Source organism: Callorhinchus milii, unplaced genomic scaffold, assembly GCF_018977255.1.
Source record: "Callorhinchus milii isolate IMCB2004 unplaced genomic scaffold, IMCB_Cmil_1.0 Scaffold19, whole genome shotgun sequence".
NCBI classification, from domain to species: domain Eukaryota; kingdom Metazoa; phylum Chordata; class Chondrichthyes; order Chimaeriformes; family Callorhinchidae; genus Callorhinchus; species Callorhinchus milii.
Window position 1 is genome coordinate 12,860,787 of NW_024704760.1, and position 22,708 is coordinate 12,883,494.

A 22,708-nucleotide genomic window follows, 5' to 3' on the forward strand; every position below is an offset into this window, starting at 1 on the left:
ACGTCCCCTCCCCTCCCCCCCCCCCCCTCCGTCCCCCTCCCCCTCCCCCGCCCCCACCCCTCGTCCCCCTCCCCGCCCCCACCCCCGCCCCCACCCCCTCTGTTCCACTCACTCAGCACCAACCCCTCAATAAAGCAGACTCACCTCTGCCACCACTTTCTGGAGGGATGTCTTCAGGCTATCCTTGTTGGACACATGCTCCATGTCCTCCCGCGGGAAGCTCTGTGTGACAGGGAAGGAAGGCTTTGTCTCGCGCTTCAACACTCAGCATAGAGAGCACTGATATTTTGGAACAGAATAGTTTGGAGAATCTGTTATGGCCACCACACCATACACCCCGCACCCCACACCACGCACACGGCACCCACATCACACATCCCACAAACCCCACAACCCACACCCTACAACACACACTCCGCACCCCGCACCCCATGCCACACACCCACACCCCACAACACACACCTTGCACCCCACACCCTGTACCCCAAACCCTGCAACCCACACCCCACACCACATGCCCCGCCACACATACCCCACACCCTGCACTCCATACCCCGCAACCCACACCCCGCATACTGCGCACCCCCCCACATCCTGTAACCCCCACACCACATTCCCCCGCATCCCCCATGCCCCACATTTCCGCACAGCCTCCGATCCACATCCCCCGCACACCGCACCCTCAACTACCCCCCCGCACCCCACACACCCACGCCCTGCATCCCCCGCATTCCGCACCCTGCACCCTGAACCCTGCACCCCGCACCATATCACTGACACTCAGGAAGCGCCCTGTTACACAGGGAGAGGTAGTGCTTGACAGCTTCAGAGCTCTCTGGGTGTAATGTTGTTCCCAAAGCTATGCATTGAATCTGTGGGATCGTTGGCTGGGAGGTGATGCTGATTTCTCGCGATTTATTGCAGACCTCTCATGAGATGGTGGTGCTGTGCTTTTCTCGGGTCATCGTTCACCCTCTGCACGGTAAGACCTGCTCCTATGTGGAGCATCTCAGCTCCTAACGTTGGGCAGGGGGTGTCACAAAGATATTCATGGTTTCAGTGTTTGCCCGGGGTGACCATCCAGGCACCTTACACACTGACTGAGGCACTGTACACTCTCTGGGGCACCATACACACTCACTACCATACACGCTATCCACTCACTACACACTCACTGGGACACATTACACATTCACTGTGGTACATTACACACCATACAGACTCACTAGGGCACTTTACAGACTCATTGGGGCACCTTGCACACTCACTGGGCATCATACACACTCAGTGGGGCACCTTACACACTCATTGGGGAATCTTACACTCTGACCAAGCACCTTGCACACTGAGACACTATACATACTTCCTGGGCACCTTACACACTCACTAATGCACTGCTGGTTAGTTCCCCTTACACACTTCCCATAAAATGAGGAGCTCCTTTTCCCCTTCCTTGCCTCCTTCAAGGCTCATCTAAAGACTTTCCTCTTCGACCGCACTTCTACCCCCACCCTCCCTGCCCTCCATCCCCGCTGATCCCAACACCCAGCTCAGGTCCAAATCTGTAACTGTTCAGCACCTTGGGATGTCCTCCCAACTAGAATGGCACTGTGTAATTTGTTGTTATTGTGGGGCTGTGTCTATGTTGTTGATTAACACCTGTGTTCAGTGGAATAATTGTGTTTCTCTTGCAGTGATTTCTGCACGTAGCATGGTTCAATTTGTTGGGCGAGAGACCAAGTACAGGTAAAAGCCCTTCCTCTCATGTCATTTACTGCTTGTGAATACACTATAAACATGTAGAGTTTCTGAGAAGTCATACATGATGGTGACAGGCCAGAGTAATATGTTGCTCTGCTTACCTGGCTTTCTGCAGAGAATTACAGCGTAATAATAATAATCCTTGCATTTGATACAGTGCCTTTTCCCGTCTTTGAGACATCTCAAAGCGCTTCATAGAATAGACTGTAAAGTGAATTGACTGTATGTTTTGTGGGCGAAACACGGCAACCAGTTGCATACAGCAGTGTCCCCACAAACCGTCGTGGATTAAGTGTCCAAATTATTATAATTTTTTTTGAAGAAACCCCTTCTCCAGTGAGATAGCCTCTCCTCTGATGAGATAGCCCCTCCTCTGGTGAATTATCCCCATCTCTGGTGAGATAACTCCTCCTCTGGTAAGGTAACCCTTCCTCTAATGGGATAGAAAGGAGTCCTGTAGCTCAGTGGTTAGAGCACTCGCTTTGCAAGTGAGAGACCTGAGTTCAATTCCAGGCAGAGGGCGAAACCTTGGGCAAGTTTCCTTACTCCACACAGAGCCTAATAATAATCCCTCCAAAACAAAACAATAATAAATTGGTCATTTTCAATCTACGACTGTTTGTGGGACATTGCGCTGCGCAATTGGCTGCCGCGTTCGCCCACAAATATACAGTCAATTCACTTTACAGTGTGTTCTGTGAAGCGCTTTGGGACGTCCTCCCGACGTGAAAAGCGCTATATCAAATGCAAGGATTATTATTATTATTATTATAGCCCCTCCTCTGGTGAGATAGCCCCTCCTCTGGTGAGATAGCCCCTCCTCTGGTGAGATAGCCCCTCCTCTGGTGAGATAGCCCCTCCTCTGGTGAGATAGCCCCTCCTCCGGTGAGATAGCCCCTCCTCTGGTGAGATAGCCACTCCCCCCCCCCCACCTGGCCTCTCCCGCTGGCATCCCATGTTGTATAAGTGGGCAGTTTACACCAATCCTGAGCCTCTCAACAGAGGTAAACAGAGGTGAGTGGAGTAAGGAAACTTGCCCAACATTTTGCCCTGCCCGAGAATCGAACCCAGGTCTCTCGCTCTCCCAAGGTTCTTGTGCCTGAGTTGGATTACTAGGGTACTTGTGTGCTGTCTGATCAGCTTCCTGTATCATGTAATCATCTTATCACCTTATCTTATAAGCGCCTTATAATGTCATAGAGACATCTCAAAGTACTTCACAGGATATATTGTAAAGTGAATTCATTATATATTTCACTGACTGAATGTGAGCGAAAATGGCAGGCATTTTGCGCACAGCAATGTCCCACAAACAGCCGTGGAGTGAGCAACTGATTTTATTTGGGGGATTGTTGGTCAGGACACCGGAAGAAACTGCCTCCTTTTTCCATTAGTGCCATGGGATCTTTAACATCCACCTGAATAGGCAGATACGACCTCGGTTTATAATAATAATAATTCTTGCATTTGATACAGCACCTTATCACTTCTTCGAGACGTCGCAAAGCGCTTCACAGGATACAGCCAATAGATTAATGTCTCATCTGAAGGACGGCACCTCCAATGATGCAATTCCCCCCCCCCCCACCCCGGGCTGCACTGGAGTGTCAGCTCAGACTATGTGATTCCAAGTCCCGACATGAGGCTTGAACTCACAACCTTCTGACTCAGAGGTGAGAGCACTACTGACTGAACCAGGCTGACACTCCTGACGTGAAAGAAGCAGTATCGAATGCAGTTACATCAAGAACCTCTCCCTTTCCTCTGGCACTATTCCCACCCCCTTACAAACAGCCATCATTACCCCCACCCTCACTTACACAAAGTATTTGCTACTCTATCTACCTCCGCTCGGCTGGCTCCTGCCTCCTGTTTATCCCTCGTCCCCTACGCTCCACTATCGATGGCTGTGCCTTCAACCACTACGGCCCAAAACTCTGGAAGTCTCGCCGTCAATCCTTCCGCCTTGCCCCCTCCCTCCTCACCTTCAGATCCCACCTAAAGATCTTCATTTTCGATCATGCTTACTGTCACCTCCCACCTCCCTCTCCCGGCTCGGAGTCAGACTACGCCACTGTCAAATGCTCCGAGACGCTACCCCTGAATGAAGGGCACTATATAAAAGCAAGTTGTTATTAGTACTATCCATTAGTGTAGCTTCTGTTGTTACAGTGTTCAGCTTCTGATGGGATGTGTCCATTTCTATGCAGCACTGTTTTCGCTTCCATTGGGAGAATCTTCAAAGAAGAAGGGATCCTCGGATTCTTCGGGTGAGTTATAATAATAATCCTTGTATTCGATATAGTGCCCTATCATATCCTCGAGACGGCTCAAAGAGCTTCACAGAATATATAATAAAGTGATTTAACTGAATATTTTGTGGGCGAATCGTGGCAACCAATTGCACACAGCAGCATCCCACAAACAGTCGTGGATTGAAGTGACCAATTTTTTTTAGTTTAGTTAGAACACATAGTTCTCCAAGGGTGTGGACTATAGCTTTTACTCAAATTATTACTGGTTTGAATTCCTCGTCTTTTCCTCCCCCCATTCCTTTAACATCCCATTGCCTCACCCAGCCAGTAAAGACCCTCAGTGCAGTAAAACAATATAGGGATCAATGGACCTGCGTGGAACTGGTCAACACCTTCTTTCTCCTTACAAGAAAACAAGGCAACACAAGGAATGTTGCCTCCCCGGCCTGAGTTGCCGTCATTCCCATCACTTAGCCTTGGGATGTCCTCCCGACGTAAAAGCCGCTATACAAATTGAATTTTGCCAATTACAGTAAAAACAAACTCACATAAGTGATCTGTATAAATCATATAATCGTCTAAGTCATATATCTGCCCAAGTCCAGTTCAAGAGTTTATATTCTATGCAAGTTTGTCATAACTCATATTTTGTATAAGTCATATTAAATATAGAGTCCCAACTGATATGGCTTATGTGAGGTTTACTGTACTTTTAATGCCTCTTTTAAATGCCCCTAATCTTAATACAATATAATCGAATATAATTCATCCCTGCATTCCTATCACTTGCACCCCTGTGAAGTCTCTCTCTGAGCTCTTTCTTTTCTTATGTAATAATCCCTGCATTTGATACAGTGCCTTATCATGTCTTCCAGATGTCTCAAAGCACTTCACAGAATATTCTGTAAAGTGAATTGACTGTATATTTTGTGGGCGAAACTCGGCAGCCAATTGTGCACAGCAGCGTCCCACAGACAGTCATGGATTGAAGTGACCAAATCATTCTTATTTTTTTTGAGGGATTATTACCCCCAGAAAAGCGATCAGCCAAACGACTAACAACCAGGTTCCTGCTTACTGCTGGGTAAACTAAGGCATGTGGAGTAAGGAAACTTGCCCAATGTTTTACCCCACCGGGAATTGAACCAAGGTCCTCTCGCTCTCCAAAGGTTCTTGTGCCTGAGTTGAATTGCTGGGGTATTTGTGTGCTGTCGTGTGAATGATGATCATCTTATTGCTGAAGGTCTTATCAATCCTTTGTTCTCTCTATGTTCTCAGGGGATTAATTCCATATCTACTGAGTGATGTTGTTTTCTTGTGGTCCTGCAACCTCCTGTCACACCTGATTAACACCTATGTAGTGGATGATAATGTAAGTTTTGTGTCTCATCTCTTCGGCTTAGTGATAGTGGAGTCCTGTAGCTCAGTGGTAAGAGCACTCACCTTGCAAGTGAGACACCTGGGTTCAATTCCAGGCAGGGCGAAATCTTGGGCAAGTTTCCTTCCTCCATACACCTGATAATAATCCCTCCAAAATACAAAAACAATAATAAATTGGTCACTTCAATCCATGACTGTTTGTGGGACGCTGCTGTGCGCAATTGGCTGCCGTGTTTCACCCACAAATATACAGTCAATTCACTTTACAGTCTATTCAGTGAGAAAGAAGACGTGAAATATCAAGTTCAAGGATTATTATTCAGTGCCTTGGGACGTCCTCCCGATGTGAAAGATGCGATACAAATGTAAGCTTGTTGTTGTTGTTGTCGTGCAGCAGGTCCCTGCCCCCAGGCTTGTACTCCCTATCCCCAAACTCACGAAAACACGAGTGAAGCTCCTCACCTGGTCCATTCTAGTGAAGACACTGACCAGAAGGAGCCACATGTATCTAGAGTGGACCTTTGTGCTTTAGTTGTGTCTGTGCTTCAAGGAAGCCTGGGATCTGGCTATTTCCCTCTGGAAGAGCCAAAAGGCACACTCACCAACAGTAACAATAAATTACATTTACACAGCGCCTTTCATGTTGGGAGGATGTCTCAAGGCGGTGGACAGTCAGGGATTTTGACCCGAGCAGGGGATCGGGATTAGGAGGGGTGGAAAGCCGGGAGGATAGGGGTAGGACACTGACCGAAAACACGGTCGAAGATGTAGGTGTCTTGAGACGTGCCGTAAAACAGGCAAGGGAGTGAGCACATGAATGGGGCAGAGAGGCTGAAGGCGCGACCGTCAATGGTGAGGCGGACTGGGCGGGGACTCGGAGTAGGCAGAGGGGAGGGAGTGGATAGGTTCTCCCTCCACTCGGCAAGTAAGAGTGAGATTCAACTTGCCTGTGTCTACTTCAAATCAGCAATACCTTTCTTGAAACATTGCTGGTGTACAGAGTTGATCTCTTCTTTGAGTACTGTGAGGCCTTTATTTACAGAGATTAGACTGTTTTCATTGGAAGAGTGGTTAAGGATGAAACTATGGAAATCTTCACAGTTGTGTGAGAGCTTGGGAGGATATGTTGGGAACAATTATTACTGATTTTGATTGATGAAGAATAAAATAATCCTTACATTTGATGTAGAGCCTTTCACGTCGCGAGGATGTCTCAAAGCGCTTCAAGATACATTGTAAAGTAAAGGCTGTATATTTTGTGGGCGAAACCCGGCAGCCAATTGTGCACAGCAGTGTCCCTACATAAACTCCCTGCTTGTCGGCCTCCCCAACTCCTCCCTCCACAGGCTGCAGATCATCCAGAACTCTGCAGACCATGTCCTCTCCCGTACCAGGCTTCGTGACCCTATCACCCCCATCCTCGCCCGACTCCACTGGCTTCCCATCAAACAGAGGATACAGTTCAAGATCCTGGTCCTCACTTTCAAAGCCCTCCATGGTCTTGCTCCCCCCCTACCTCTCCGACCTCCTAACCCTCTTTCAATCTTCCCGCTCCTTCCACTCAGCGGGCTCCAGCCTGCTTCACGACCCCATCTCGCGCGTCTCACTATTGGCGGGCGGACCTTCTGCCATTCTGCCCCCACCCTCTGGAACTCCATCCCGCAGTCCCTCCGCCTCGCCCCCTCCCTCGCCACCTTCAAGACTCGTTCTCTTCGACCGTGCCTTTGATCTCCCTCCCTCCCTGCTCTCCAACCTCCCCGATCCCAAGCCTCAGCTCGGGTCCAAAACACTAACTTTCCAGCTCCTTGGGATGTCCTCCCGACATGAAAGGCACTGCATACACAAATGTAATTTTTGTTGTTTGTTGCTGTCCCACAAACCGTCATACTCAAACACGACAGCCAATTGTCATTATCACCCCACAAGCAGCATTTAAAGAGAATTAGTTGAATAAATGAAGAGAAATAATATGAAATGATGAGGGGAGAGAACAAGATACCAGACTCAGAGAGGTTAACTCCAGTGGTGGAGCTCATCACATAGGCGCGATGAGCCGAGTAGCTTCCATCTGTACTACATTGTCTATGATTCTGTTCCTCTCTCTTTTCCTGCAGTTCAGCCATGCAGCTGCTATCAGAAGCTACACTAAATTTGTTATGGGGGTGAGTACAGTCTGGCCTACATTGACTGCTGACCAGAGAGAGAGAATGGAATGCATGTCTCTTTGTGTGTGTGTGGGGGGGGGGGGTCAGTCCATCCACCTTTGGCCTTTCTAACTCTCACACTTTGACTGTCCCACTTTCCATCTCAATGAATATGGCTTTACAATTTTCTCTTGTTCTCGTTCTACACATCTCCCTGCTTTCTACCTCTCTCTCATTCACTTGCTCATTCGCTCTCTTTTTCATTTCATCAGATGCACGTTTAGTATTGTTTTGGTGTGACTGTTCACATCACTGACTTAGCTTGAAATTGATGGAGAAACATGATCACAGATTGCTGTCACTGCACATCAGAAACATCCAGTGTCCAAAGCACAAATATAGTCTAAACAGAACCCAGTGACTCACTCACTGTGGCTTTGTGTCTGATGATAGGGATGAGCCAAGGGGGAAAAGATTTTCTAAGATTGGAAATTCTTACAGTGTTCACTCTGTGAGGCTATTTCCACTGTCTGCATGGAGTAACTACAACAACCGCTATTTGTGTGGAAAAACAAACACAACATGCTGATTGGGAGAGTGTTGGAGATAGTACAGTATCTAAGTCGTATTAGTTGGGACCAGACATTTAATATGACTTATGCAAAGTATGAGTTATGTCAAACTTGCATAGACTAGAAACTCTTGAACGGGACTTGGATAGATGTATAACTTAGACGATTATACGATTTATACTCGATTTATAAAATGTTCTCTCGACTTTTCTCCATCCCTCAGAGGTTTGAATTCAAGATCCTCATCCTCACGTGCAAGGCCATCCATGCCTTGCCCCCACCTACCTCTCTGACCTGCTAACTCCCTACCAACCTGCCCGTTCATCAGGCTCCAGCCTGCTCCATGTCTCCCTCCCGACCCGCCCTACCATCGGTGGCCGGGCTTTCAGCCTCTCTGCCCCCACACTCTGGAACTCCATCCCACGGTCCCTTCGCCTCGCTTCCTCCCTTGCCTCCTTCAAGGCCGGTATCAAGACCCTCCTCTTTGATCGTGCCCTCCCACCTCTGCCTTCCCTCACCCCTACCCCACCCCTCCCCATGCTCGGGTCCTGACCACTGATTGTCCAGCACCTTGAGACATCCTCCCGATGTGAAAGCCTCCCGTCAACATCTACTATCCTGTGGTTCTGACCTCCTCAACCTCCCCAGCCTATCCCTCAAACTCAACTAGTGCGTAACCCAAGCTTCAGGTTCGACCCACAGCTGTCCTTCCTTCCTCACATCCAGTCCCTGACCAGGACCACTTCCTCCACCTCCGCCATATTGCCTGCCTCTTACTGAATGTTGCTCAAACACTCGTCCAAGCGTTCGTCACCTCCCAACTGCACTTCTCAAATCCCCTCTTTGCCGGTCTCCCCAGCTCTACCATGTACAGGATCCAACTGATCCCAAACTCCTCCGCCTGCATACTCACCCACACTAAACTCCATACCCCATCACACCAGCTCTAGCCGGACTCCACTGGCTTCCTATCAAAGAAAGGGGCAATTTCAAGATCCTCACACTCGTTTTCAAACTCCGTTCAAACTCTGGCACCTCCCTACCTCTCCAACCTGCTCATCCCCCAACCCACAACCTACTGCCTTCGCTCGGCTGGCTCCAGCCTCCTGCATATCCCATGTGCCCTCTATTCCACCATTGGTGGCTGCACTTTCAGCCACTATGTCCCAAAACTCTGGAACACACTTCCTCTATCCCTCCACCTTGCCCCTTCCTTCACCATCTTCAGGTCGCGCCTAAAGACCTTCCGATTTGACTGTGCCTATGGTCACCTCCCCCTCCTCCCGGCTCGGCATCATGCTCTACCACAGTCAAGTGCTCTGGGGACTCTAGGCTGCGTGAGGGGCGCGATATAAATGCATGGTTTTGTTGTATACAGATCAGACTTATTCAAGTTTTACTGTAATTGCTTAACAACAAGAAGAACAAATTACATTTGTATAGCACCTTTCACGCCAGTAGGACAACCCAAGGCTAAGTGATGGGAATGACAGCAGCTCAAGCTAAGGAGGCAACAAGCCTTGTCTTGCTTTGTTTTCTAGTGATGAGAAAGAAGGCGTTGAATAGTTCCACATGCCCAATAATCCCTTTATTGTTTTTCTGACTGCAGATTGCTGTGAGCATCGTGACCTACCCCTTCCTATTAGCAGCAGATCTCATGGCCGTCAACAATTGTGGGTGAGTGGAGTGGAGGATGTACACTGCAGAGCCAGTGAGATAAATAAATACTGTAACCCAATGCATAGGCAATGTGTAAAAATGTATGGAAACCAGCCTCTAATTCATTCACTCACATCTCCCTTATTCCACCTCTTTCTCTCTTGCATACACTGCCTCACACTCTCTCTTTCACTCTCACACAGACTCTTTCACCACACTTTGTAATGAGGCTCAGTTTGGGAAAAAACGATGAGGGGAAATTTGTAATGTCAATACCAACCATTTGGTTGTGTTTATTTTCCAGCTTGGCTGCAGGCCTTCCTCCTTATTCACCTGTCTATAAATCCTGGATTCATTGCTGGGAGCAGCTCAGAACAGAGGTACGAGATAGCAGCCACATTTATGGCCTGTGCTGCACTCTGGTAGTGGGAAACATGGTCCTGGCTTGTGTTTGGCAGTGAATGTTGGAATCGAGCCAGCCCTCTGTGACGGTTTCTAGTCCAGTTCCTGAGCCAGGTGTTTCCGCAGGACTCCAAAGCACTAATGGTGACAACACAGCCCAGCCTGGTTTATCAGCAGGACTTGAAGGGCAGACCAGTCCCTGGGGAGGGAGGCATCCCACTCAGCTCCTGTTAATCCTGCAAGCCAAAGCCCTAATGGGTAGGATGGTCCTAGCTGGACAAGCAGCAAGAAAGCTTGTCAGGCAGTCTCCCAGAGCTCTACCGGGTCATTTCTTTTTCCTCCAACATTGTTAAAACTGAAGCCATCCAATGGCTTCCATCAGCGCCTCAATCGCTATCAGCTAACCTCAAGCTGGCCGCTCCCGCTCATCAAGGTAGTGAACATGTCCGCTCTCTCAAACCCTATAGCCGGGCCCATCTACTTCTGTAGCACACCGCTTCCCTCTCTCTCTGTTACTAACCGTAAGTTACGCCTTCATCACCTCGAGATTGGATTTCTCAAACACTGTGCTCACTGGTTTCTTACAAGCTCAGCTCAGTCTGTACAATCTCTTTGACCAGGCTCCACGTAGCCATTAACCCCATCCACGTCCCCAGTGAATCAGCCTGCCAGACAGCGCTCTCAATGGCAAGATATTCAGTTTAACTGGTTAAACTCCCATCAATTATCCCAGCGCACACTCTGGAATCCCCAACCTATGGCTCTTGCAACCTGTACATAATATTCACCGGAATTAGATAAGCAGGGTGCATCCCTCTGGGACAGAGGCGTCAAAGTGTGCATTGCATTCCAGACACACATATATTTCCCTGTGTAGGTGACGTACATTGGTTGAACTCTTAGTCTGGTTTGAAAATTCTTACTCCCCCGCGCTCTCCCCACAGCCCTGATCAACCCCACTCCCTCACTCTCTCCCCACAGCCCTGATCAACCCCACTCCCTCACTCTCTCCCCACAGCCCTGATCAACCCCACTCCCTCACTCTCTCCCTATAGCCCTGATCAACCCCACTCCCCGCGCTCTCCCCATAGCCCTGATCAACCCCACTCCCCCGCTCTCTCCCCATAGCCCTGATCAACCCCACTCCCCCGCTCTCTCCCCATAGCCCCAATCAACCCCACTCCCCCACTCTCCCCCCATAGTCCTGATCAACCCCACTCCCCCGCTCTCTCCCCATAGCCCTGATCAACCCCACTCCCCCGCTCTCTCCCCATAGCCCTGATCAACCCCACTCCCCCGCGCTCTCCCCATAGCCCTGCAAACTTGTCCTCCCCAAATAATGATCTACTTCTCTCTTAAAAGTTATCAAATCAGCTTCCATCAGCCTTTCAGGCTTAGTGTTCCACTCTGTCCCTATAATACAGAGTTGCTGTCCTATATCAAGTGTACTATCTGAAAGCAAATTGTGGTTTACTGAGTAAGTTTAGGAGCATTGATTGGTTTCACATTTCACTCCTGCATTAATATATAACCAGCTGTTGATGTATTCCATCCCCAGGGACAGCTGTTCCGAGGATCCAGCCTATTCTTCCGCAGGATGACTATGGTGAAAGTTGCGGCCAAATGAAATCTGCAAACGCATCATACCTCACTCCAGTGGACAAGAGAAGAGAACCTCCCCCTCCCCGTTTGTTTACAAGTAAATAATTTTCATAGGAACATTGTAGTGAGCTAAACATGAAGCTGCGTTACTCACTGTGTGCTGCTGTGCTCACTGCTGTATAAGGGTCTTTGCCCAACGTTCAGTCTGTGCTGCACGGAGAGGTTCGGCTGACAGTGCACATCTGTAAATCTCATGCTAGTGTAAAACATTGTGTCATTTGTTCACATTCGGTGGGCACTCCTGACGTACACCTGTTTGTGTGTTTCTGTTTGTACACTTCATCGCTGGTTGTGGTAGTTTAACCACTCACTGTGACAGTAGAATCCTGCCCCTGATCTATGGCTTTCAATCCAGCCCAGGCAAAGACAATAGAGGTGCTGAGCTGTCTGGAAGTGGCTGGAATTGTACACCATCATTTTGCCTGTAACCTGCCACCAAACTGAAATGTTAGTTCTCAGGTTTAGAACCGGCACACTATTGCAGTGGAGTACTGTAGGGTTTGGCTGGGGTGGAGTCAGCTCTGGATTCATTGCAGGGAGCTCTGAGCTGCTCTGCAACCTGATGCTGAATTGCTCAATATGACACTGAGACCAAGAGAAAAACTTAATGTAATCCTTCCCCACATTGTTATCTCCCATTACAGGCAAATCCACTGCACTAATGCACTAGTACATCAGTGTGTTTCTCATTGCCAAGCCTGGGCTTCTGCCCAATAATCCAGGAGATTCCAACTGCAGCGCAACTGTCACCAAAGTGCCATCCCGAGCAGTGGGCTGTGGTTCCTGGCTACTGTCCTTTATATTATCTAGTGTTGGTGTCCTATTCACACAGGTGATGTTATATATAATGTGTAAAACTCATTACAGGACTTGTCTGCAGCACAGCACAGACTGAGTAGCCTCTCGCACAGTCTGGCTACAGCTCCTCAGTTTTCAGCCGACCCAAGTGACCTTTGAGCTCCATGAATGTGCAACGTGCGTGAATCCTTTTGACAGAGTCCTGTGCTCACCATCCTGCCAGCCAAGTGTGACGTGGCCCCTATAACAGGAACAGGCAGCTCCTGCTACCAAACTGGCTGTGCTGGGCCCTACCCTACACTGGCACAAACCTTGATTTCTCCTCTGCTTTTATCTTTCCTAAAATATTTTAAGTGTCTTTGCCAGGTTCTAGGCTGCCCTTTTGTTATGTATTCCTGTGGGTGGCATTATGTTAACAGTTACTGCCGCCTATCGCACAGAACACCCCTGGCCTCCAGTGGCCTGGCAGGGAGCTGGCTTTATTCAGTGCTGTAAATTGTACAGTTTTAAACGGCTCCTCACAACCCCCCCAGGTCTGTCCCAGCGGCACTCAGACAGAATCACCTTAATTCAGAGCGTTCCTAGGCACTGGGTTCAGGCTCCCCATCACCGAGTCTCTCCTGAGTTGGCTTTGGGATCTGGCAGCTCGACGAGAAAGAAATCACACGAATTATCAAGTGGTTTCTTTCAAATGCACATTTGCTAGTGATTTGAAGAAAGGTACTGGTTTTCAAACATCCCAATGTCACACGCGACGTGGCCCCTGTAACACATACAGGCAGCTCCTGGGTCCCACTCAATGCACCCCCCCCCCATCCCTCCCCACCACACACATCCTCACACCCACACACCCCCAGTGCTGCAAAGGGAGAAAGCTCCTCAGTTTCTCATCCCTCTTCTTTCCTAAACCTCAATGCTGGCAGCTGTGCTGAGCCTCATCCCATGCAGTAACTTTTAATTATTATTACTTTCACCCACAAAATACACTGTCTCTCCACGTTACTCTATATTTTATGAATCGCTTTGATGACATGATGATGACATACTATATCAAATGCAAAGATTATTATTATTGTGTTATGAAATGCTGGTGAAGTGAGAAATAACCATAATGAAAGGCATGATAGGACCAACGCATCTGTTTAGTGACAAATAAGCTTACGGCCAAATAAGTTAACAGCGTCTGGAGTTTTACACATTATTATCAGACTATTGATTTGCTGACTTTCACAGAAGGCAGAGGCACATCGGAGAGATTCAATGTGTAAACTTGTTAAATATTTCTGTCTAACCGACCAATTAAAGCCCTGCTGCTTTCTTTTAAGTGCCCTGTAGTAAAAGTAAGAAGTGCAGAAACGTCAAGGTTTTTGTGGAAAATAGGTTGGGTGTACTGCTCACTTCCCTCTCTCCCCTTCCTCTCTCCCTCTCTCCCCACCATCTCCCCTCCATCTCTCTCTCTCTCTGTCTCCCTCTCTCCGACACCCTCTTTCCCTCTCCCTCTCCCTCTCTCCCTCATTCATCCTCTCACCAAATTTTACTGATGTTTGAACATTAATGTTTTCTCCCTAGTAATTCATTAATATTTCAGTGGCTGTGTGTGTGTACGGCATGTGTGGATTTCTGCTGTGATCTAAGTGGTGTGTAAAAGTGATTGAGTGATCCAGCTCCATTCTGCTCGACTGCTTGTTCAGTTAGGACCACACTACCTGTTAGGGCTGTGCCTTGAAGAGTTAACAGGAGCTGAGTGGGATGAATCCCTGCCCAGTGACTGGTCAGCCCTTCCAAGTCCTGCTGATGAGCCAGGGTGGGCTGTGCTGTCATTATCAGTACCTGGAATACTGAGGACCCGCCTGGCTCAGGAACCGGACGAGAGACCATCACAGAAGGCTGACTCGATTCTGACATTCCGTTGCCAAACATATCACCTTGAAGCCAGTTCAGCTGCAAGGAGACCCCGGTTGCCTCTGCTCCCACCATTTGGCTCACTCCGCAGGAGCCAGCCACTGTAATAATATGGAGAAGCCAAATTATATCCTTGTGGATATTGTTTCAGGTGTGAGAGCTGCTGAGTCTCCTTGCTGCTGGATATGAAGAGATGATTATTTTCACCATCTCCACAATGCTGGCTTGATTTTGCCACTGACTTCTCCTCCCATTGAGGAAGTGTTAAACCCGCTCAGACCTCAGTGCATGGCTGCCGCTCTTCTTATGCATGTCCTGTATGCATTTGTCCTGGTGAATTGCTTTGTGTTGTATTCAGTGACTCCAGTCCTCATGTAGATTCCAGGTACACCTTTATTCTCAATAAAAAAGTTGTCCAACTAATCTTTTATTTTCTTTGTAAAGCTGCCGGGTGGAGTTAGCTAGAATCTGGGTTTACAATCCAGCTTGTGCTAAGCAACTCAACATAGGAACTGGAGACCATACAGCAAATGAGCCTGTTGTGCTAGTTTATTAAAATACTAGCGGCAATTGTTTTAAGCCCATTTCCCCACCTTTTCTCCATATCCCTTAATAACCTGACTTCCCAAATGTCTCTCCCTTTCAAACACTGCTGTGCGCAATTGGCTGCTGCATTTTGCCCACAAATATAGTCAATTCACTTTACGGTATATTCTGTGAAGCGCTTTGAGATGCCTCGAAGATGTGTTTTGAGTCGTCTCAAAGTTGTGAAAAGCGCTATATCAATGCAAGGATTATTATTATTTATTATCGCAGACACAATGGTGTCTCCTCTGTGCTGTATAATTGCCTTCATAGAATCCGAGAATATTACAGCACAGAAGGAGGCCATTCGGCCCATCATGCCTGTGCTGGATCAGTCCCACTCCCCCGCTTTTTCCCCATATCCTTGCAAGTTTTTCCTTTTCAAGTACCTATCCAATTCCCTTTTGAAAGTTGTTGTTGAATCTGTTTCCACCCTTTCAGGCCGTGCATTCCAGACTCAAGGGAAGTTTGTGTGAAGAAATGGTTTCTGATCTCACATCAACCCGGTTTAGCTCTAATTTTAAATTTATATAAAAATAATAATATCCTTGCCTTATCACTCATTTGAGAGGTCTCAAAGCGCTTCACAGAATATACTGCAAAATGAATTGACTATATTTTGTGGATGAAACGCAGGAAATAATTGCACACAGCAGTGACCCACAAACAGTCTTGCATTGAGTGACCACATTTTTTGGGGGTAGTTACCTAAAATACAAACAAGTAAACTTGACAAGCATTTCTATGATGTGCTTAGACATGTTTTGACATTATAAGAAGGCAAATATATTCACTTTGCTCTCTGCTATTAGTTGGAAGACCGATCAAAAATCGAACTTGATTCCCTTTAGTGTTTGAGTGAATCAATCAATATAAGATAGTTCTGAGGGGTTGGCATGAAATATAAAGGTGCCATAATTCTCCATGACATTGGATCTGACTCACTCTGCACCTAACCACTGACACGAATGCTGGGTCCTCAAATCATCACTTGCGATACAATGTGCAGATATTGCAGTGTAATTTGGGGTTCTGTACAGGTATTTCTGAAGAGATTGCTTGATAAGAAATGTAAACATACAGTATCTCATTTTTTAGAGCCATAAAAATTTACAGCACAGAAGCAGGCCATGTGGCCTGTTGTGTCTGTGCTGACTGTAAATACCTACAAACCATTATCTCTTGATTTCAACTATGCTTTCCCCAACCCCAGCCCCAGTTCACATTCCCACTCAGCGTGGCTGTGAAGCATTTTGAATCAATCTCCTGATGTGAAAGGTATTCGTTAAATATAATTTGTTAGTTATACTTACACTGTATGTACTAGCCCGGTGCTGGGAGAAGCACAGTAGATCAAAGAGGTATCATTCTTTCAATTAAACATTGCTCTGAGATCCAGTTATCGTATCCAATGGATGTTAAAGATCTGATGACGTTATTCAAATAGAGAAGTGAATTAGTCATTCATCTATTGGCTGATTGTCGGACACAGTTCTGCATAAGTTAGCTGCTGCATCTGCCCTATAAACCATTACACTTTAAAGCAATTCCCTATGAAAGACATTGAGATAATTCATTGTTGCTCTGTACATTTCTGATGCAGAAGAAGTCGGGAATTGATTCGAGTGTGAGAGGGAGCTCAGTGCTGGGACTGATTCACGAGAGAGACGGTTCCCGTGCGCGTGTTCATCCCAGAGGTTCTCTCTGTGAACTTGTCACAATTTCCTGTGGAGTAGCTGGTGTTTGTATGCAGGGGAAACAACCACAACAAAATGACATTTGTACAGCACCTTTCACGTCAGGAGGACGGAAAAGGTGAAAGAAAAATTGTTCTTTTTCAAAACATGCGAGCGATGGGCTTTTGCAACATTCCGATTAACTTAGCGGATTGTTTACTGCACTGAGATGGTCCAGACTAATAATGGATGGCATTCAGACACAGCTCTCGAGTGTGGCAGCAGAGCTAAAGGTTTCTGGCACGGTTCCCTGGGAGTGATGGGAGGCTTGAACAGGGAAGGGGGGGGGGGAGGGGCGCTTTGCCACCATCAGTCAGGTTTCTCCTCTGTGTACGAATCACGCCCTGTTCACCATGTGGAAAGTCTGCAGGAATCTCTTCCCTGGGACTGACTGAATCTCCGCTCGCTGTCGCTGGGCCAGCCACAATGCTGCCAGTTATCGCGCTCAGACGCTGCCTTAAAACCAGCTTTTGACTCCGTGCCAAGGTCACTTGAGGCGAAAGGAGCCAAAATACTCAGCAGCTGTTTTCTGCAGCCGGGCAGGATCAAGCACAACCTCCGTTCGTCCGTGTGGCCGGGGTGGGTTTGCAATTTTTTTTAATTGATACCTGGATATTTTAATTTTTAATTAAAAAAATGCTTTTATATATATTTATTTTTTAAAAATCAACGTTTTTTAAAAAAACCTTTGTCAGCAAACTGCAGCCGGAGGAGTGACGTCAAGGCTGCTGGGCTGTCCGGGCAGAGTGCCTGAAAAAGAGTGGAGACAAAAAGCTGGCACCGACCGAGCGGTGTGTGTGCTGTTCGTGCGTGTTCTGCAGGGAGCGTCCTACAGAGTGAGCAGCTCGTTCCAAAAATTAATTGTCTCTTATTTTATACAAAAAAAAGGGGGGGAGAGAGACAGAATCCTCGCTCGTGTTTGGGGGCCTTCCTATCCGGATCAGCTGCCGTTCCAGACGTGATTTGGCAGCAAAACTGCTTCTTTTTCTGAGCGAGAACGACAGACACAATCCCCCCACTTCCACTTCGCAGTAACCGATTGATAAAGCTAACATTTGCTTCAATTTCTCCTGGAGTGTGAGAAGCATCAGGTGCAGCCGTGGGGTTTCCTGAACAGACCCCACCTGCAGCAGTAAGGCCTCAGCCGCTGCTCTCCAAGGGCCTTCTTTGCCTATCGGAATGGGAACCAGGGGCTATCCTGCGTGCGTGTGTGTGCAAACAGCCGGGGCCGAGCAGTGCCGGCCCTGTGAAAGATCGGGAGAGAGAGAGAGAGAGAAGAGAGAGAGAGTTCAAGAGGGAGATGGTGAGCTATGCCCTGGGACGGCTGCCAACTCCAGACAAAAGGCTGAGAGAGAGAGAGAGAGAGAGAGAGAGAAAAAAAGAGCGGAGACACTGGGAGGATTTCTGCTTTAAGTGTCTGGCGAACTGACGACAGAATAAAAGTTACAAACTGTGGAAGGACAGTGCCTCGTGCAGGTGTAGCTTTAAGATCTGTTCAAATAGCTGAAATTGTGCAAACTCCCTTTAACCGTGTTTAACCCCACAGGGCCTCGCTGGGGGGGTTAGACCAGGCCTGAGTGTAAAGGTGCAGCAGATAATGCGCTATTAATTGATTTGCCGACACTCCCTATTTAGTAATTCAGCTCCCAGCTCAATTCTCACTTCCCTCTGCCAGTTTTCTCTGTTGTGGCCAGACAAGGGCATGGACGAGGGGTAGGCAGAGAGAACGGAGGAGCATCGACGAGGAAGAGCCCACCCGCCCAGGGCAGTGAGTGTCTGTGGCTCCGCTCCGTCAGCGAGCTGGTGCCCACCCGCCCACACTGCTCTCTTCTGCCACTAAGTAAGTGATTGTCTTTTCACTGTTCTCTCTTGCGAGTGTTATTGCTGTGGTTTTCCTGCATGGAATGCCAGCCTGTGGGCAGCAACACAAAACAAGCAGATTGTGTGAATAATCACAGAGCTCTGCTGTGAATTTTGAACCATTTCTTTTCTATATTTACATTTGTCTCTGATGGAGTTAAAAAAANGTCATCCTAAATAACAAATAATCCTGGTGTTTGGCGGTACCGCGCCATCATGTCAGCATGTTTCAAAACACTTCACAGGAAATTGATGTCAAGTGTAGTGACTGTGTAATTGTAGGAAAATGTGGCAGGCAGTATAGTGCACAGCAAAGTGATCCACTAAGTCATGAAGTGAATGATCAATTTATCCGGGTAATGGATGGCCAGGACACCGGGATAAACTGTGCTCTTTTCCCAAAGTGTTTGGAGTCTTTTAACTCTGTACAGGCAGAGAAGATCTCAGTCTCATCTGAAGGACAGCAACAAAGAAGCGCTCCCCCATCACTGAACTGGAGTGTCAGCCTGAACTGTGAGTCTGTTTGGGGAATATTGACACGACTGACTGATGTGTTACCCTGCCAGCTGCTGAGGTACCCAGTTTGGCCCCAGTGTGGAACCATTATTCCATTATTACTGGAAACCTGAGGCAAGTTTCCTTACTCCACACTCCTCGGTTTACTAGCAGTAAGTAGGATCCCGGTTGTTAGTCGATTGACGGATCGCTTTCTAGAGGTAACAATCCCTTCAATTTAAAAAAAAATTATTTGGTCAGTCAATCCACGACTGTTGTGGGACACTGCTGTGTGTAATTGGCTGCCGCATTTCTCTCACAAAATATACAGTCAATTCACTTTACAGTATAATCTGTGAAGCGCTTTGAGTTGTCTCAAAGGCGTGATAAGGCGCTGTATTAAATGCAATATTATTATTGCATTGGGGCAAAGGAAATGTTTGCCTGTACGAAACTGTCTCCCTCGGTCCCTCCTGTGTTCCGTTCTCTTGGTCTTCCATGTATTATGCTGGACCTCAGTGTACTCTGTATGTCACTGGGTTTCTGCTCTGTATCCTTGACTCTTGTTCTCCGTGACCAAGCTTGTACAGTTTTCCAGGTCCAGAATGCTGTGGATGAAGCTGGTGTCCCAGCTGTCCTTAGGGCTGAGGTAGTAGATTGTATAGTTGTGAGGTTGTACACCTCCTCTGAGATAACTATGCAATCTACTGTCTTTCCTGAAGAGACAGAAAGAACTGGGGACGGGATCATGGACACAAGGATCAGAACGTGCTTTCCAGGAAGAAGTGTCAGGTCTCCGAGCTCTTTTTCCAACATCCTGATAAACACATCCCAGTCATGAAGCGCTGACTGACACCTGCACTTCTTTTGATCTCATCCTTCCAGAACACACAATTCATCCTCTTCTCATTACAGCATCAAGCTGTTTCCCAAAGGAGTTTGGTATCCTAACCTCAATCAGCGTTCTTGACAGTAATTACTGGTTCTACCAGACTTGTGGTAGTTGAAAAGATTGTGAAGTAGCAGGAAGCTGTTTGGGGAGGTTTCAGGCTCTCGGACTGACTGGAAAGCATTTGAAATAAACGGAGGGACACCATGACGCTGCAATTGACAGCCCATCTTAATGAAAAGACACTTAATGAGTATTTAATCCTTCTTGGAGGGAGTCTGATCTGTGAAGCTTGCTTGCCCTTGCTTGCTGACTCCTCGAGTTCATCATTCCCGATTTCTCAGTAATTTGTTACTATTAAAGAGGCCAGATATTTGCCTCCATTTTACACTGTCTTTTCACTTACGCTTGAAGTGCCTCAAAGCCTCACAATTGAACTTTTAACCATTGTCTTAAAGTTGTGAGATTGTCAAGTGTTCTGGAAAACAATCTTAAACATAACTTCATTTGGAAGCCAGTTTTCTAGTCCCTGGGGGTTGCATGGAAAACTGTCTTTCAAATTAGAAGTGATTTTTAAAATTCCTGCAAATTCTGTGCAATCGTAGATAATGGTCCTGACCCTGACTCTAACCATCTGGTCGTAACTTCCTCATTTAATGATATTATCGTTTTACTTCATTTTTTTCAATATTACAACATAATAGTAATAATAACTTTCATGTCAGGCTAGACCTGTCCTGGAGCTGGTTACAGTCGTCCTCTGGTGGATTGTGAACGCCAGCTTCCTCGACATTCTCATCCTTGTTTCTCGAAGAAGCCAGAGCAAGTATCTCTGTCGAGGTGAGGTAGTAGGTTGTATAGTTTGATGGGAGGGAATTTAATCCCATTCTGGTGATAACTATACAGTCTATTGCTTTCCCCGGCGAGCAGTAAAGCAGCGCTGGATGAATGTAGCAATTCTCTGCAAGTGTGAGACTCACATACACAGTGTCAGAAACACTGGCACAAACTTGTGCAGAAATTCCACCTTAATATAATTGACATCATTAGATAACGTTTTACAGAACTCAGAATTGAAAATTGAGATTGAATTCAAAAATTTGCAAAACTCTGGATGCTTTAAAATCCTAGACATGGTAAATCTAGACCATAGTGGAGTGTTCCAACAGTTGGGAAAAATTCCACTGCTGCAATGTCTGAGGCAGGGCAGCTGTGAATCTGACCTGTAGGAATGGTTGGCTGCACATTTTAATACAAGTGTGTATTCGAGGCTGATCTCAAGACCCCCTTCTTCAACCTGTGCATTCAGCCATCCTCTTACCCTACCCTCCCTGCGCTCCTGATTCCAACCTCCAGCTCAGGTGCAAATCCTTGACTGTCCAAGCGCCTTGGGACATCCTCCTGACTTGAAAGACTCTATACAAATGTAATTTGTTGTTGTCGTTCTGACAGAAACTATATTTTGTAAAATACAACATAAAGATACAAAGCTGTATTTCTTCACACTACGTGCCTTGTACTGATTTCCCGAAATCTCTGTGTGAATTGATTCCTGATTCCTGGCTTTTCCATTCCCTTCATAAGGTGATTGGTCGAGGCTGCTCGCATTCTGGTCAATGGAACTCACCCTGCTTATCTAGTCCTGGAGACTTGAGCGGAGATGGACAACAGCCAAGGCTTGGAGGCCCCAGAGTTTTGCTTTTAGGGTAACTCCATCCCATTGCGAACACTGTCAAACTGTATTTCCAAAACCACCATTGGTTCAAATCAATTACGATATTGCATCGCCTGGCACATCACCTTGGGGATAACTCAGCCCCAAAGAGACCTTGTTTACCTCTCTCACAAAGTGGTCAAGGTAATTTAACAATTTTCTTTTTTTCTTCTAATATTTATTGAGAGGGTAGAATAGAGCTTAACGTCCTTCAACAAATTGCATTTATATAGCGTCCTTCAAGTGAGGTAGAGTTTCAGAGCACTTCAACAGAATGTTGACGAAGCCAAAGCCATCCTGCTTGACTCCTTACCTCGAGTTATGATCTTAAAACTCTCTTTTTTTATACCCTTCATCCTGTTCTTGATCATGTCAACTTTCCTTCACTTCTATAATACTGCTGTCTCTGTTCCAACCTAACCTCAACTAGGCCTTTTTCCCCTAGTAGCTTGATTTCACACCTTCAAATTACCTCCACACCTTCTCCACTCTGCTCTATGATGTGCAGTACCACTCCACGCTCACTTCTCGACTCTGCTAACCCAGAGCTGCTGCAAAACCCAGACAATGGGTCATCAAGCTTTCTACATCCTACACCGCTGTCTGGATCTTAATCCCCAAATAGTTTACGGGCCTGGCCCATTCTGCTTTCAAAAACCTCTCTCTGACCATATTTTTAGTCATCTCCCCACCTCCTCCCCCCACCCCAGTTGTTCATGTTCCCACTTGGGATCTGTAAAGTTCTTTGAGATGTTTTCCTGCATGAAAGGTGCAGATTTGTTAACGCCACTTTCCAGAACTTTCCTCAAATCCCTTAATGTTTTTATTCTCAGGTACTCAACCAGTTAGTCCCCTTTGAAATATGTCTATTCACTTGAGGTTGTGAAGAAACAC

At 47.0% G+C, this 22,708-nt stretch overlaps 1 protein-coding gene and 1 long non-coding RNA gene across 2 annotated transcripts in view; both read left to right on the forward strand.

The window, feature by feature from the left end:
• The window catches only part of LOC103190338 (mitochondrial carrier homolog 1), a gene marked incomplete in the record, with an annotated part of 37,559 nt that extends 22,601 nt beyond the window's left edge, over nt 1–14,958 (forward strand). The window contains 8 exon segments of the mRNA XM_042342141.1: nt 925–982; nt 1,695–1,746; nt 3,972–4,031; nt 5,295–5,388; nt 7,511–7,558; nt 9,722–9,789; nt 10,076–10,151; nt 11,732–14,958. Coding sequence (XP_042198075.1) covers nt 925–982; nt 1,695–1,746; nt 3,972–4,031; nt 5,295–5,388; nt 7,511–7,558; nt 9,722–9,789; nt 10,076–10,151; nt 11,732–11,800 — 525 coding nt within the window.
• A 2,608-nt stretch (nt 14,959–17,566) lies between these two features.
• Nucleotides 17,567–21,959, forward strand: LOC103190335. Its single transcript, XR_489145.1, has 3 exons — nt 17,567–17,692; nt 18,532–18,696; nt 21,685–21,959. It is a non-coding gene; the product is annotated as an uncharacterized LOC103190335 (long non-coding RNA).
• Nucleotides 21,960–22,708: the final 749 nt, after the last annotated feature.